The sequence below is a fragment of the Zootoca vivipara genome, chromosome 5 (assembly GCF_965207765.1).
Source record: "Zootoca vivipara chromosome 5, rZooViv2.hap1.1, whole genome shotgun sequence".
Taxonomy (NCBI): domain Eukaryota; kingdom Metazoa; phylum Chordata; class Lepidosauria; order Squamata; family Lacertidae; genus Zootoca; species Zootoca vivipara.
In genome coordinates this window covers 79,723,574-79,737,583 of record NC_142588.1, presented here as the reverse complement: position 1 = coordinate 79,737,583, position 14,010 = coordinate 79,723,574, and the positions used below count along the sequence as shown (strand labels likewise).

At 42.9% G+C, this 14,010-nt stretch overlaps 1 protein-coding gene across 3 annotated transcripts in view; it reads left to right on the top strand.

Moving 5' to 3' along the window:
• Window positions 1–12,534, top strand: part of SI (sucrase-isomaltase) — a 149,130-nt gene extending 136,596 nt beyond the window's left edge. For all 3 annotated transcript variants that reach the window (XM_060274411.2, XM_088669160.1, XM_035132460.3), the window contains 12 exons: window positions 151–289; window positions 642–775; window positions 1,222–1,256; window positions 1,354–1,470; window positions 2,780–2,928; window positions 4,228–4,312; window positions 4,412–4,468; window positions 5,653–5,777; window positions 6,382–6,470; window positions 7,481–7,530; window positions 8,059–8,223; window positions 11,931–12,534. In XM_060274411.2, coding sequence (XP_060130394.2) covers window positions 151–289; window positions 642–775; window positions 1,222–1,256; window positions 1,354–1,470; window positions 2,780–2,928; window positions 4,228–4,312; window positions 4,412–4,468; window positions 5,653–5,777; window positions 6,382–6,470; window positions 7,481–7,530; window positions 8,059–8,223; window positions 11,931–12,008 — 1,223 coding nt within the window. In that variant the 3' untranslated portion in view covers window positions 12,009–12,534. The remainder of the gene's footprint in view (window positions 1–150; window positions 290–641; window positions 776–1,221; window positions 1,257–1,353; window positions 1,471–2,779; window positions 2,929–4,227; window positions 4,313–4,411; window positions 4,469–5,652; window positions 5,778–6,381; window positions 6,471–7,480; window positions 7,531–8,058; window positions 8,224–11,930) is intronic.
• The last annotated feature ends 1,476 nt before the right edge of the window (window positions 12,535–14,010 follow it).

The window sequence follows — 14,010 nt, the reverse complement described above, 5'->3', positions numbered from 1 at the left end:
ACAATATAGAAAACTAATGTAAATATATGTGGAAACGTTGCCCTAGACATTTTTGTTGCTGCAGCCTTAGTTCTAAGAGAAAATTAACATGTTCCATTCCCTTTGAAAATGCCCACCTCATTGTGTGATCTTACACTGTCTCCTCGTTAGCCTTGGTTTTAAGAGAACGAGGACTGGATCTTGTGACGCTGTGCATGGATACTGAACAACACCTGTCCGACGGAACACCTGTGAGGCACTATGATGTGCATAACCTGTACGGATGGTCTCAAGCAGAACCAACTTACTAGTAAGATGTTTTCCCTGTTTCACATTCTGGAAATGCTTCTTTCTTTGCACAGTATGATGTTGTAACAGTAAAGGTGTGCCACACCCCACGTTCTGCAATTTTTTACTAGGGATTTTTTCACCGACATTATCCCTTGCACTCTTGCAGTGGCAAAATGGTAGTCCATGTGAAATTGATGTTTGTGCATTGATGCCACAACTCACCTTATCGATTGCTACAGGTTGTTGTGGGGTGGAGCAGGGGAAGTTGCAGCAGCCACTTTGAATTCCAAACCGAGTGGAATCTTTAAGTAGCATAATAATTCAGCATGCAACGCTATATTCACGCGTGTCTTTTTATACCTTCATATTAGTGGTATGCGCAACGCCACGAAGGAGCGTGGGATCATTATTACCCGTTCAACCTATCCCTCCAGTGGACGATGGGCAGGACATTGGCTTGGTGATAACTATGCAAGATGGGATCAGCTTACAAAATCTGTGATTGGTAAGGGGAATCTTCGACATTATCCAATGTTTCACCCTTACAGCCACAAAAGTGTCTGCTCTGCTTTTCTTTTTAGTAAGGGGATGGCATCTTAATTGGAGTGGTGGCTCCCATCATCTCCCCCCGTATCATTTTATCGGACTCAACCATACCGGGATGTGTTTTGGTGTCCCGCCAGTGTGTCCAGTGCAAGCTATCTACAATGCCACCCCTTTCCTCCAGTTTCCTGAGCCAATGGGGATGATTTGAACTATTCACTATGGCAGGAGCATGTGTAGCAATGTAACATAGTTTCCACGATTTCCATCTGGCACCACAAACCATTGTACTTGCAGCAGAAACTGGAGACATTATATTAGCATTCAAAAAGGATCCTGAGAGCGTTGGTCACTTCTTTTAAAGACATAGGTTGCTTAATAAAATCCTATTGTGCTTCATTTTGACAGGTATCATGGAGTTCAGCCTCTTTGGAATCTCCTATGTAAGTTCTGCTCCTGTATCGAAGTCTTTGAAACACTTTTGAGTAACCTAGTGTGGAGGAGATCATTCTAACCTCATTCCCCTTTCCATGCTTCCAGACTGGTGCTGACATCTGTGGCTTCTTCAATGACACAACCTATGAAATGTGTGCCCGATGGATGGAACTTGGAGCCTTCTACACCTTCTCAAGAAATCATAATGAGATGCAAAATAGGGTGTGTTTACCTGTTTTGGCAGTGTGTTGCATGCAGCAGTAAAGCGATTGCAATACTGATAGTATTTAAGAATGTATGGTTAGTTGCTGGTTTAGACACTCACTCCTCTTCCGATTTCCTACTCCAATTTTCATTTCTCCCTGATGAAAATAGAGCAGTGAGCTGTTCTGGATGCTGCATAGCCATGAATTCTCAGCCCTGAAATTTCTCAACCCTGCAATGATGAGTGGACACATGTAGGGAAGAAAGAGGCTCAACTTTGCAATAAAAACCAGACTGATTCCCTGCCTCCTTGCTACTCACTCTCCAACATTACTTATTGGCTGTGGTTCTGTGTGTATCCCTAACTGTTTCCAAAAAAATTGCAGCTATCTGGTGCCTGCCATGTCTTATTAGGAATGCTGTTCCACAGAATGAGGCAGCCACACTAAAAGCCCTGCTCTGAGTTATGCCCAAAGCGGGAGAGTTGTAGGCCATTGCAAAATGTGAAAAGTTTTGGTGTGACAGTGTTGTAGACTTGCGTAACTTCCTTGGCTCTGCCCCTGCTCCCAGCACTGATATAACATGCATCTGTACATGTCTGATATGCCACAGGAGGCACAACAAACCTGTCCCCACTCACTGCCAGCAGTCAGGGGAGCACACACATGTGTCTAGAAGCCATAGCTGCCAAGTTTTCCCTTTTCTCGCGAGGAAGCCTATTCAGCATAAGGGAAAATCCCTGCAAAAAAAGGGATAACTTGGCAGCTATGCTAGAAGCACAGGTTTCCCTAGTGGTTTACACAAACACATCCTATGGGTAATTTGGAGTCAGTAATGACCCTGGGCCAGTGATGGGTGCATCACTTTGAAGGCTTACTCAGAACAGGTTTCAGAAAGTGGAGTTGTTTCAAAGGCTGAAATATAGAAGCACCATCTATATTAATTAATCCCCAAATGATGTTCCATTTAATATTTCATTTACCTTGTATTTTGTTCCTAAGGCAATTGGTAGCAGGATTTCTTTACTAGAGGTTTCATCCAGGTAGAGATTAGCATCCAGAATATCTTTCCTGCCACCGCCCCCTCCCCCCAGGCTGCAGCCAGACTCAGACTAAATTTACAAAATGCAGCCAGGTTATTATGCTATTCTCTTTGCCTCAACATATGTTGCCTGCCCTGTATTCTCTTATATGTAGTGATGTGAGTTTTCTATGGAAATCTGAACGCCTTTTGATTGATGCTTACCGGGATTTTTTTTCCGGGGGGGGGGGGGGAGAACCGGGCAAGATATTCTGCAGCCTGAATGAATTTCTTATCTCTTTTACAGAGGCAAGATCCTGTCTCCTTTGATGAAAGATTTGTAAATATATCAAGGGATGTGCTCAGCATACGCTACAGATTGCTACCCTATCTCTACACATTGATGCATAACGCCCATGTTAATGGAGACACTGTTGCCCGTCCTTTGCTGCATGAGTAAGTGTTAAGTGACAAAACACTGTGGGGGATACTGTTGTGAAAATTTGTCATGGGCCCAACAAACCAATACGTCTTCCCCACCAAGTCAGAAAATATCTCAGGTTATGTTTTAGCATAATTATCACTTTGGACTCATTGCTACAAGCCTTTAAACCATGGGTAGGCAAACTAAGGCCCGGGGGCTGGTTTCGGCCCAATCGCCTTCTAAATCCGACCCACGGACGGTCTGGGAATCAGCGTGTTTTTACATGAGTAGAATGTGTCCTTTTATTTAAAATGCATCTCTGCGTTATTTGTGGGGCATAGGAATTCGTACATGTCCCCCCCCCCCCAAAAAATATAGTCTGGCCCCCTACAAGGTCTGAGGGAGAGCGGACCTGCTGAAAATGTTTGCTGACCCCTGCTTTAAACCTACATATTGCCCTCTTCCATATCCCCAAACATCCCCAGAAGCATCCTGAAGCATTACGATTCAATTCACATTTAACAGTGATCACATCTAATTTGCACTTTATGAGACTCTTCCAGTATTGAGAGGTTCCTCCAAAATCTGTGGAGGCAAAAGGGATATAAAGATACTACCTTGCTGCCCCCATCAACCTACGGCCAGCCCAAACTATTTCACCATCACTACCAAATACTCAATCAACCAACAAGAGTTCTATGTTTTGTTGGCAGAAGCATTGCTGGGTTGAACAAAAAGAAGTTCACTCAGGTGCTTAATAAAGTATTTCAGTGCTGGAACTAAACAGCTTGATGGTAACATCTGGCAACGCAGCAAGGCTTCTTCCTATCTTTGGAAGAAAAGTGAGCTGTTTTTTTATGAAAAAACATTCCCCTTGTAGATGGATGCAAATTACTACTTTTTTAAAAAGTGAAATTAAGAAACTCACTTTCTCTCCCATATCCCTGAGCAGACCTGCCCCCCCCCCGCCCTAGAATTAGGCTGTTGGCATTTTTAGAAGTCATGTACAATAACTTGTGGCATCCATCTAGTGAGCTTGCCAGCCTTCAGTGAAATGAATAGGTTTGGGAACTAAACTTGACTGAGGACTGGTACCAAGACTTGACTCTTTATTTTTGAAAATCAGCTGAAATAGCTTCTCTGCATCCCAGTTGGATGTCTCGTTACATTGAGAAGTCCATTTTTTTAAATAATAATAATAATAATAATAATAATAATAATAATAATAACAACAAAATTGGGCAATGTTTTAGAACTGGAATTGATTCATAATGTCCTGAGACTGCAAGTCTGATAAGATGAAGTAAAGATGGTTTACCGTGTTTCTTCAGGTTTGTGAGTGACAAAACAACATGGGACATCTACAAACAATTTTTATGGGGCCCAGCATTTCTCATCAGCCCAGTACTTGACCAAGTAAGCCATTAAATAACACTCTCACTTATAAATGGAACATGTGTGTGCATACTATTTTCTGTTTTGTCTTCATTTTACATTCATCTCTTTAAATTCTAGGGTGCTGTGACAGTACATGCTTATATACCAGATGCCCGGTGGTATGATTATCACACGGTAAGCGGCTTAATTATTCTTGTCAAGAGGAACCTCAAATCAGGTGATACTTGCAAGTTAGGTGCAAGTTTAAAATGTCCAATTAGGTTTGCTCCTTCCAGGCACTGGGCCAGATATCAACTAATCTGTTCCACTAGCAGAAGTTCGCTCAATATTTGCAATTACTCAAGAGGGATTTCCCCCCTCTCTCCCCCCTCCCCAAGGCAGCCCCTGCACCTCCTCCAAGTTAGCTCTGAGTTAGGGTGGGTGCTTGGGAGAACTGCCAGAAGGGAGAGGCAAGATTGTTTTGTCAGCAAAGAAAAATGGTTGTGCTGATGGAACAATCTCCTTAGTACTATGTTGAATTTCTACAGATCATTTCAAGGATACATAGGTACAGTGGTTTTTTAAAAAGAATGTTTAGGGGTACTCTCATTTTGACTCGAGAAAATCACCATTTTATAGTTCAAATCATGGAAAATAGATACAGTAAATGGACAAAAGTACAAAGAACATTACCTCATGTTACACAGCTGACAGCCCACAGTCACTTCCACATGGGCATGAGGTTGTGGGCACTAACATCTTCCTGCTCATATTGAAATACTGTCCCACAATGAAGCCAAACTTTCATCAGTAAAACACCACACATCCACATTTCACACTGCTTCACACATTAAACGCTCGCTTCCGTCTGAGTCCCAGGAAACACTGGAAAAGGAAATGAGGCCGCCATTGGGGGTAGCAATGGAACTAATTAACTGGGGGGGAAAGTTTCTTCTCCCATTAGATTGACAAAATGTTTAGGGGTTTGCATCCCCCTGCTTCCCGCCCCCCAAAAAAAACCTGTATAGATCACACAGCCAAAGTTCAATATCTTGAGGAATATAATTGCACATTCCTCTTCCAAACCATAGCTTTAATGCTCAACTAGTGCCCATCCTTTACAAAGTGGGGAATAGAGGATTTGGTTTTGATTGGAAGCATGGTGAAGGACAGGAAGACATAGGAAGTGCCTGCTGGTTCTAGTGAGTGCTTCATCTAATCCAGCATCCTGTTCTCACAGTGGCCAACCAGATGCCCGTGGGGAATATTTTCCAGCTTAAATAGGGAACAGCATTTCCCTGTTTGTAAAATTTGTGGAGAAGGAGAAATTCTAGCAGGTTCGACAGCACCGTTTCAAAGTTCTGCTTTTATGGTTGTAGGGGAAATATATCGGAGTGCGAAGACAATTCCAGGACTTGGATGCACCTTTGGAGCATATAAATCTTCATATTCGGGGTGGCTACATCATCCCCTGGCAAGAGCCTGATATTACTACCAATGCTAGGTGAGTACACTTTCTCATGGAATGAACTTGAATTTTATGGAGACTTGACTCCGCTTTAGCAGTAGCTGAATGGTTGATCTCAGGTGATCAGCCATTCAGCTACTGGTCAAGCAAGTCTACCTGTCAGAAATGGACCTTCAGCATGTGCCTGCAGATCTTTCTTGCTTTCACAGTAAATGGGAATTTCCTTAAGTTAGGTGGGGAGGTTCATGGGCACACAGGAGCCCAACACCCGCCAAAGAGGTTTCTTGGACAGTCTTCAGAATTCTCATAGAATTACTGAGTTGAGAAGGACCCTGGAGGTCCTTCCAAACCCCTGCTCCATAATGCCTAGGAACAACATAGGAAGCTGCCTTATATCAAGTCAAACCATTGGTCCATCCAGTCCAGTGCTGTCTACACTGTCTGTGGCTGTCCCTGGCTTCAGGCAGTCTTTTCCTACCTGGAGTGACTGGGGATTGAACCAGGGACCTTTTGAACGCAAGGCAGATGTTCTACCATTGAACTGTGGCCCTTGCCCTTTGCAGCTACAAATCAGATCAAATCAAATCAATAGGCATTTCCTAAGGAATGTTTTCAACTTCTTTTCCTGTGCTTTTTCTAGCCGGAAGAACCCTCTGGGGCTCACTGTTGCTTTGGATGATAATGGCAATTCCCGAGGAGAACTTTACTGGGATGATGGAATTACAATTGGTAAGTGCCTTGCTAGACAGGAAAGGCCCCAAATTTGGTGAATACAGTGGTACCTTGTGTTGCAAACTGTCACCCCTATGGATTCTTCGGGTTATGCGCTCCGCTAACCCGGAAGTAGATGCCCCTTGTTGAAACTTTGCCCCAGGATGCGAGCGGAAATCGCGCTCCAGCGGCGCGGTAGCAGCGGGAGGTGCCATTAGTGAAAGCGTGCCTCATGTTACGAGGGGTTTCCGGTTATGAACGGACCTCCGGAATGGATTAAGTTTGCAACCAGAGGTACCACTGTAATTTATTATGTATGAAGTTGGTACCCCGCCTGTCACAGTGGCCTGGATGGGCTACTTCAGAGTAACGACTCCACACAGCTCTGCATTTTATCCCTTTATTGGTGCTGTGTATTTACAGTGCTGAAAATAGTGCTATTTACAGATGGTCAGTACATGTTGTCAGTCTTGCACAGAACCTCCGAATGGCGGTTCGCACGTTTTCCTCCAGCAAAGTAATCTTGGCATACTGAATCTCCTCCCCCGGCGCTTCTTACGCAATTCCGGGGTAGCTGGGATCGGCCTCTTTCCCACCGCCTCCCTGCTTCCCTGTTCCTTTCCCCGGCGGTGCCTGGGCTCCGCTAGGGTACTCAAGCTCCTGTTTCCATTTCCTGAATCACCACTCAAAGTCTCCCCCTCCCCGCTGGGGGAGGAGCTGGTATTCAAGATGGGAGGGGGCTCTCGGTAGCTCTTATCCCTCACACCGCTCTTCCTCATTAGATTTTGGGTGCTGCTATCTCATTTTATTCTCACAGGACAAAAATTTAGTGAAAGAAAGTGACTAGCCCAAATTATCCAATGAGATTTGTGTCAAATTGGGTTATGAACCTGTTCCAATATGTTACTTCCCACTCTGTCTGTTGTTCACCCATCAGCCTGCTTTGTCCATCAATGTGCAAACTCTCGAACTTAGTTACTATTCTGAGAAACTATAGTAATATATATCCACATATATTTATTTTGCAGATGCATATGAAACTGCCAACTACTACTTTTCAACATTTCAAGTAACACAGGTAGGCTTATTAACCTATCCATACTAATAATTTAAGAAAAGATGCATATTCCTTGTAACAACAAATACATTTTTGCACTCAAGTTTTTCATTCCTTTCCTTATAAAACAATTTCTATATACCGGTAATTCAAACATGCACATAAAATATATCTCTACAATGCATCTCTCCATTGTAGAATATTGGCTTGGATTCAGAGATTCCCAAGCTGACTCTATACAAGCGGAGGAGATTTAACAGAGACTCATGTCACACATTTTATTTGAGCATGCCAAAAACAGCTCTTTGGACCTCAGCCATCACTCAGAGATGATGTGAAAGATTTGTCTGTAGTGCTTGATAGGTTTCATGCATAAATGTCATCACCCGATGTGCAGCCTTTGCAAGCTGAAGATAAATGTGTGAACTTCGGGCTACTTGCACATGTGCAGGTGGTTGAGTTAGAAGTTGGAGAGTGCTGATGGAATCTGTCTGGAGCATTTAGGGTCCATTTATTAAAAATACAGCCTCTTTTTTCTCAATTTTTCAGAATACATTGAATGTCACTGTGGTCCACAACAATCTACCTGATGCCCTTGTCTTAAGGATGGGTTATCTGCACGTCTGGGGAGTCACATCCTCAGTTACAAGTGTTACTGTCACTTATGATGGGAAAACAGAACCAGCTACCCTACAATATGATTCTGCAAACCAGGTAAGTCCAAAAATATTGGAATTATTGTGTGGCCAGGCGGCTACAGCCCCAACCTCCAGGGATCGTAAGGAAGGAAGGAAGACTCTGACAACATTATATGGAATTAAAATTAGGCCACAACTTTATTAAATTTCCAAATGTAGGAAGACCTTGGCTTAGGCCTTGGGTGTGTATCCCTCCCAGCCCCCCCCCCCAGGTGGAGGAAACTGGGGCTCATCAGGGTAAATGGGACATGGGGGTGCTATGCAAGACATAAGTGTAGCAGGCACCCCAGCCCATATCCCCATACACAGGGTAGTTCACTGACGACCTTTCGGTGTATGGCCAGTGACACCCATATATATAACCCCTTTAACAGGGGACCCTGGAATCGCTGCTGCAGGGGGGGTGAGTCAGCACTTTATGCCCCCTCCCCCATATAGGGAAGAAAAGACTAAAGGATTCCAACCAAGGCAATAATTTATTGCCAATAAACCGCAAAAGTTGTGACGAATTGCTACAGGGAAGACAAAACCTGCCAATGCAGGGAAATTTCTTCCTGGTCCTTCAACAGCAACCAGTCAAAGACTGTGGCAGTGCCTGCTAAACAGGAAGAAAAAGTTAACCTGTAAAGCAGAAAACATTAAACAAAGGGAGGGTAGGGAGGGTGAATCTCCAGAGCCAACTGCCTGGCTATTGTCGGCTCCACCCCCTATTTATAAATGGGGCTGGCCCCACCTCCCAGCAAGAAACTTGATTCCTGAGGCTGGGCGTGAACCTCCAAAAATGAACACCGAGAGGCAAGCCAGCCCCTGCTTGCCAGTAAGCTCCCAGGGAACTGTAGCACCACGCGTGATCTCGCAAAGGGCACCCACAATTAAAGTGTGAGTGCTCATTAGTGAAAACATTTTTTCCCTATTCATGTTGCTTACATTTCCAGTACTCTAAAGTCAACACAGTATTCCTTTCCATTTTCTCTTCTAAGTTTTTCTTTTCACTCGGTATGAGAGCAAAATATGCATACGGCCTCATAATAAAGATTTCAAATCTAAATCCAAGCTAGAAGAGATGCTAATACCTGACACAAACGGCACCACTGTGCCTAAGAAATTGTCTATATCTTTCGGTGCATAGTGGGCACATGCTTATTGAAGGTGAAGGCATGCGCTGGTATGCTGGCGACCTATGCAGGAGGGGTGGGGAGTATTTCCCCCCAGCTTGAGGACCACATTCCTTGATTTGGGAGCGATGAGGAGGAGTGTGGCCTGGTGTGATGACATAAGTCTATGAAGACTCCTGAGGGGAGATGTGGTCCTGGCCTCCAAACTTGAGGTTCCCTCCCGCTGCTATACAGAATATTAGCGTGCTTAATCCAACTTGGCACCTTTCATGAAGCGGCTTATATACAGGGTCTATGAATAACCTGCTCTCCTGGTGTTGGCACTGTAGCATAAAACTTGATAGAATTTTTTTTTTTAGGGGGGGGGGAGATCCTTGAGGGAAAAGGTGGAATACAATATGGAACACAAAGGAGATGGCAGAAATTGTATCATTTCCACATCTCTGACAATAGTGTAGATTTGCAAAACAGTCCGAAACCACCGGCAAGCACATCTTGTGCATCTACGACGTGCAGATTCTCCTGTCATTAGATTCTATAGATCCTTGCTTTGGTACCACAGCGTAATCAGGGGACAAATAGGAAAGATACCCTCTGATGCTGTGGACTGAGAACCATCCTTTCCTTCTTCAATCATCATTGCAGCAACTTTGCTTTGTCCCCTCCCATCCAGCCCGGTAAACATAGAATTCAATGTCACACTCTTTCAGTTGTTCCATCTGCCTTGCTACCTCCCTCCGCAGTTGGGACCCCCTCAAAGCCAGTTTTGAGGGAGGAGAGGGGGAAAGTCCTGCTCTGTACGCAGAAGTCCTTGTGCAGAGCTTCCGCTGGTTAGGTGAATCTTCTTCATCTCCTGCTGCCACATTAGTTCTGCCTTCCACCGATGTCCCAGTGTAAAAAATGGTCGGCATCATTCCAAGCAATAGGCCTAATTGCCGGTTCTCCAGCAAGAAAATTCGTCAAAATCCTGCATTTATATCCTCCTGCTTTACTTCCATTTTGCATTTTTGTTTGCTTTCCTTTCATGTCCTGCATATCCCAATATTATCACTGAGCTAATTGCTGCTCAGTGCAACAGAACTTCCCAGGAAAAGTGCATTAGTCATCTCTGTAAGCCAGCTCCTTCTTCTTGCAGCTCTCATTTTCTGCCTCTAATAAAATGCATCTCACATTGGGCTAATCTCTCCCTGCTCTTCCTTTTCTCATTTTCACTGCCAGCCTCCTTCCTTCCTTCTGCTGACCTTCTGCCGCTATCAGTTTGGAGAAAATGCTTTCAAGTTTCTGCTTCCTCCATCTCTTTCCCACCAGCTTTACAAGGCTAAAATATTTTCAGGCTACATGTCCATGCAGTAATTTAAAAGGTATCTTATCTTTCCCTGCCCTCTTCTTTTTTCTACAACAAGAGATGTTTTTAAATGAAATTGAGATTATCCACCATACTATAGTGATAGCTAAATCTCTCTCTTTTCACATCTCACATTTGGAATTGGGGAGAGATCCTAAGTTCTGACTCTGAGAACTTCTTTTCTGGCACTCAAAAGTCTGTTTCCAAGAGGTTTAATTAAAGCTAAACATTTATTTGGGTTACAATGTCCTGTTTTCAACTTGAATAGAACCATTTCTTCTCCTTCGTTTAACCTTTGATCATCTGCCTACCTTTGAACTTTTAGATGACTACTCATTCGTTATTATCTTTGTCCCATTTCTCCCTTCACACTTGCATAAATTTACCTTATAGAATAGAATTCTTCCCAAATCAGTCAGGATGTCCCCCCCCCCTAGCTTTTCTTTGCATCATTTTTTCTAACATAGAGCAGTGCTCTGCTGTACAGACCTATTAGTTTTAGGTGATGATTATCAGGGGAATTGTTTGGGGGGGGGCACATATTTTGAGCCCAAGCTATGTTTCTCACAATTCAGCTATGATTTGTCATCATCATTTTTAAAAGCCTCCCCTATGTGGCTGATCACTGATGGGGGAATGAAAGATGGGGAACACAACAGTTCCCCCCCCCCCAAATTTACAATGAAAGCAGCCAAGTTCCCTTTCTCCCATTCACAAAAATTTGCCAGGGTTGTAGTGCTAATTTCTTAAACATTATTTTGTATGAGGTTTCAAATATGCAGTTTTTGGAACAGAGTTTTGACGAATAGAATGAATCTTTGCATATTGTTTTCATACATTTTGTGCTAGTAGATTCATTTATGTACACACTACTTTTTCTGGATATGTGCATTGCAAACTTTGGAGAAGTGCACATTTTGAAGGCGGCTGTGTTTTCATTTGCATATTGTGAAGTGTGAATTAGGTAGTTTTCTCATTCAAATACAAACAATATCAAAATTATCCCCCATCTTAAGGACATCTAGTGCAAAGTAGAAAGAATGTGCTTTCCGACAAGCCTGAAATATTGTGTGTTGCATTTTATAATAATATCTGCATGTATTTGTAGTCTGTTAGTCATCTCAGAGTGAGTGTCATTTTGCAAATGTGTTTCAAAATCCGTCTGAGAGACAGGTATTGCTTTCACAAATCAGGCATCTGTGGTTGTAAGAATTTCCCAAAATAGCACAGATTTAACCCCCCCTTTTAATCTCTCCTATACAGATACTAAAAGTGGATCTCACCAGCAAAGATTACCTCATTCATAAATTAGCCCAGGTCAGATGGGTGACAAGCACTTAACTGTCTGCAGAAAACATGCTCCATGAGAACCTTGCCATGGCTCTAATGAATGTGTATTTTTTAAAAAATGTGTTTTGTTATGTTAGCAGTAAACAAATGAAGGAACGGGTGGGACTGAACTGTAGTTAAAATGTAATAAGGCATTTTCATTTTTTAAAGGCAAACAAACCATTTTTGTTGTATCTGACAACTCTAGAATATTGCTTTCTGCCTTTAAAATGAGAAGGGATGTTTATTCCACTGAAATGCAGTGGTAGGGGATAAATTTGTAAAATAGGCAGTTGAATGTATTTAATATATATATCAATTATAGCAGTACAATCTGTATGTCAGGAATCACATTTTTGGTCTGTTTTGCAAAGGAATTAAAATGCCAGTATGATGCCTAACATGATGAACTATACAATTGTAGTTTATTATGATGTTTATAAATATCTCTGCAAGAGTGTGTGATAAAATGCAACAGAGCATTATTATTATTATGTAAATTATACTAATGTGACAATAAAACTCCACTGACAATGTACGTAGTTGCACGTGTAGATTGTGTGTGTTTGTTTGTTTGTGTGTGTGTGTGTGTGTGTGTGTGTGTGTGTGTTTGTGTATGTAGACTTTAGTAGTGTCACTAAGACTTGGAATTTCCGGCGGATAATACTCACCTCACTTTCAAGCTTCATATACTTCTGAAGCTTGAAGTTGGAGAACAGCCTTTACCAAAGGTGTCATGGGCTTTGAAGACGCTCAAACTCAGGACGCAAGGGAGAAGCGTGCTAAGAGGAAGGCACGCTTGGCAAATCCACACCGTGATCAACTCCTGCCCGGAAACCAACGTCCCCACTGTGGAAGGACGTGTGGATCCAGAATTGGCCTCCACAGTCACTTGTGGACTCATCGTTAAAACCGTATTTATGGAAGACAATCTTACTCGGCTATGAGTGATGGCCAAAGATACTTCTGAAGCTGTTTTTAATCACAGCTATGGATTATTCGCCCTTCCTCCCAGTCCTTAGATCTCTTCTCACCTATCCAGCAACTTCTAACCACATGCTCCCACCTCACTTATGGGACTGGTACAATGGTGGTTCTCTGACAATTGGGGGCAGAATAGGAGACAGGTCTTCTCCCAACCCACCCACCTACACTTGTGTTGAAATAGTGGCAAGACATAGCAGGGAAGTATTTCTTTGCCTCACTGTTCAGCACCAGGTCATCAGAAGTTCTTGGGAAATGTAGTTTCATTACACAGCCTCATCAACATTGCACAATGTGGATGGAGATCTTTTTTTGGCTGACCTGCATGCATGGTTCATGATCAAGTGTGTGGTTCTCAATGAGGAATGCTGCTTTTGTGCTTGGATCTGCCAGAGGTTCTTTAGATGTAATTCCTGCATTGCCTCTAGATGACCGTTTGGTTTCTTCCAACTCTGGAGTTCCATTTTTCTACGAACTTCTTAGAGCATCTGCTGCACCCCTAACATTGAATCACTACTAATGAAATGGGTCTTGTGCTCACTTAAAAAAATAATAGAATGTGTATAGATTTGTTTGAATTGATTTCCTGTTGGCTCAGGGTAGATTTCATCAATTTAAAAATAAATAAATGCAAAAACTTGCATCGCTAAAGGGATCAAAGTCTTGGTAACTGAAGGGAATAAAGGACACTCCCACTCTCCAAAAATGAAAAGGGGAAAATAAGTGGTTTGATATTTACTTCTGATTCTAGAGCTCAAAGCACACCTCAGACTTCATTTTGTGATTTAAAGCTCCAGGCATGACCCCCCCCCCACACACACACACTTTTGCCCCGGTGCTTCCCCCGTGAAAACACACTTGTTACTGCTTAATTGGAGCAAATGGCAGTATGAAGAAAAGCTGAATTGCTATCTGTTCCAATTCAGCATTAAAGAGCAGGTTTTTCCAGGGAAAGCATTGGGGCCAAAAGGGAAAAGACATGACAATGTAAAGTGTGGACCTGTTTCTAAGGGCACCAAAGGATGTCAGG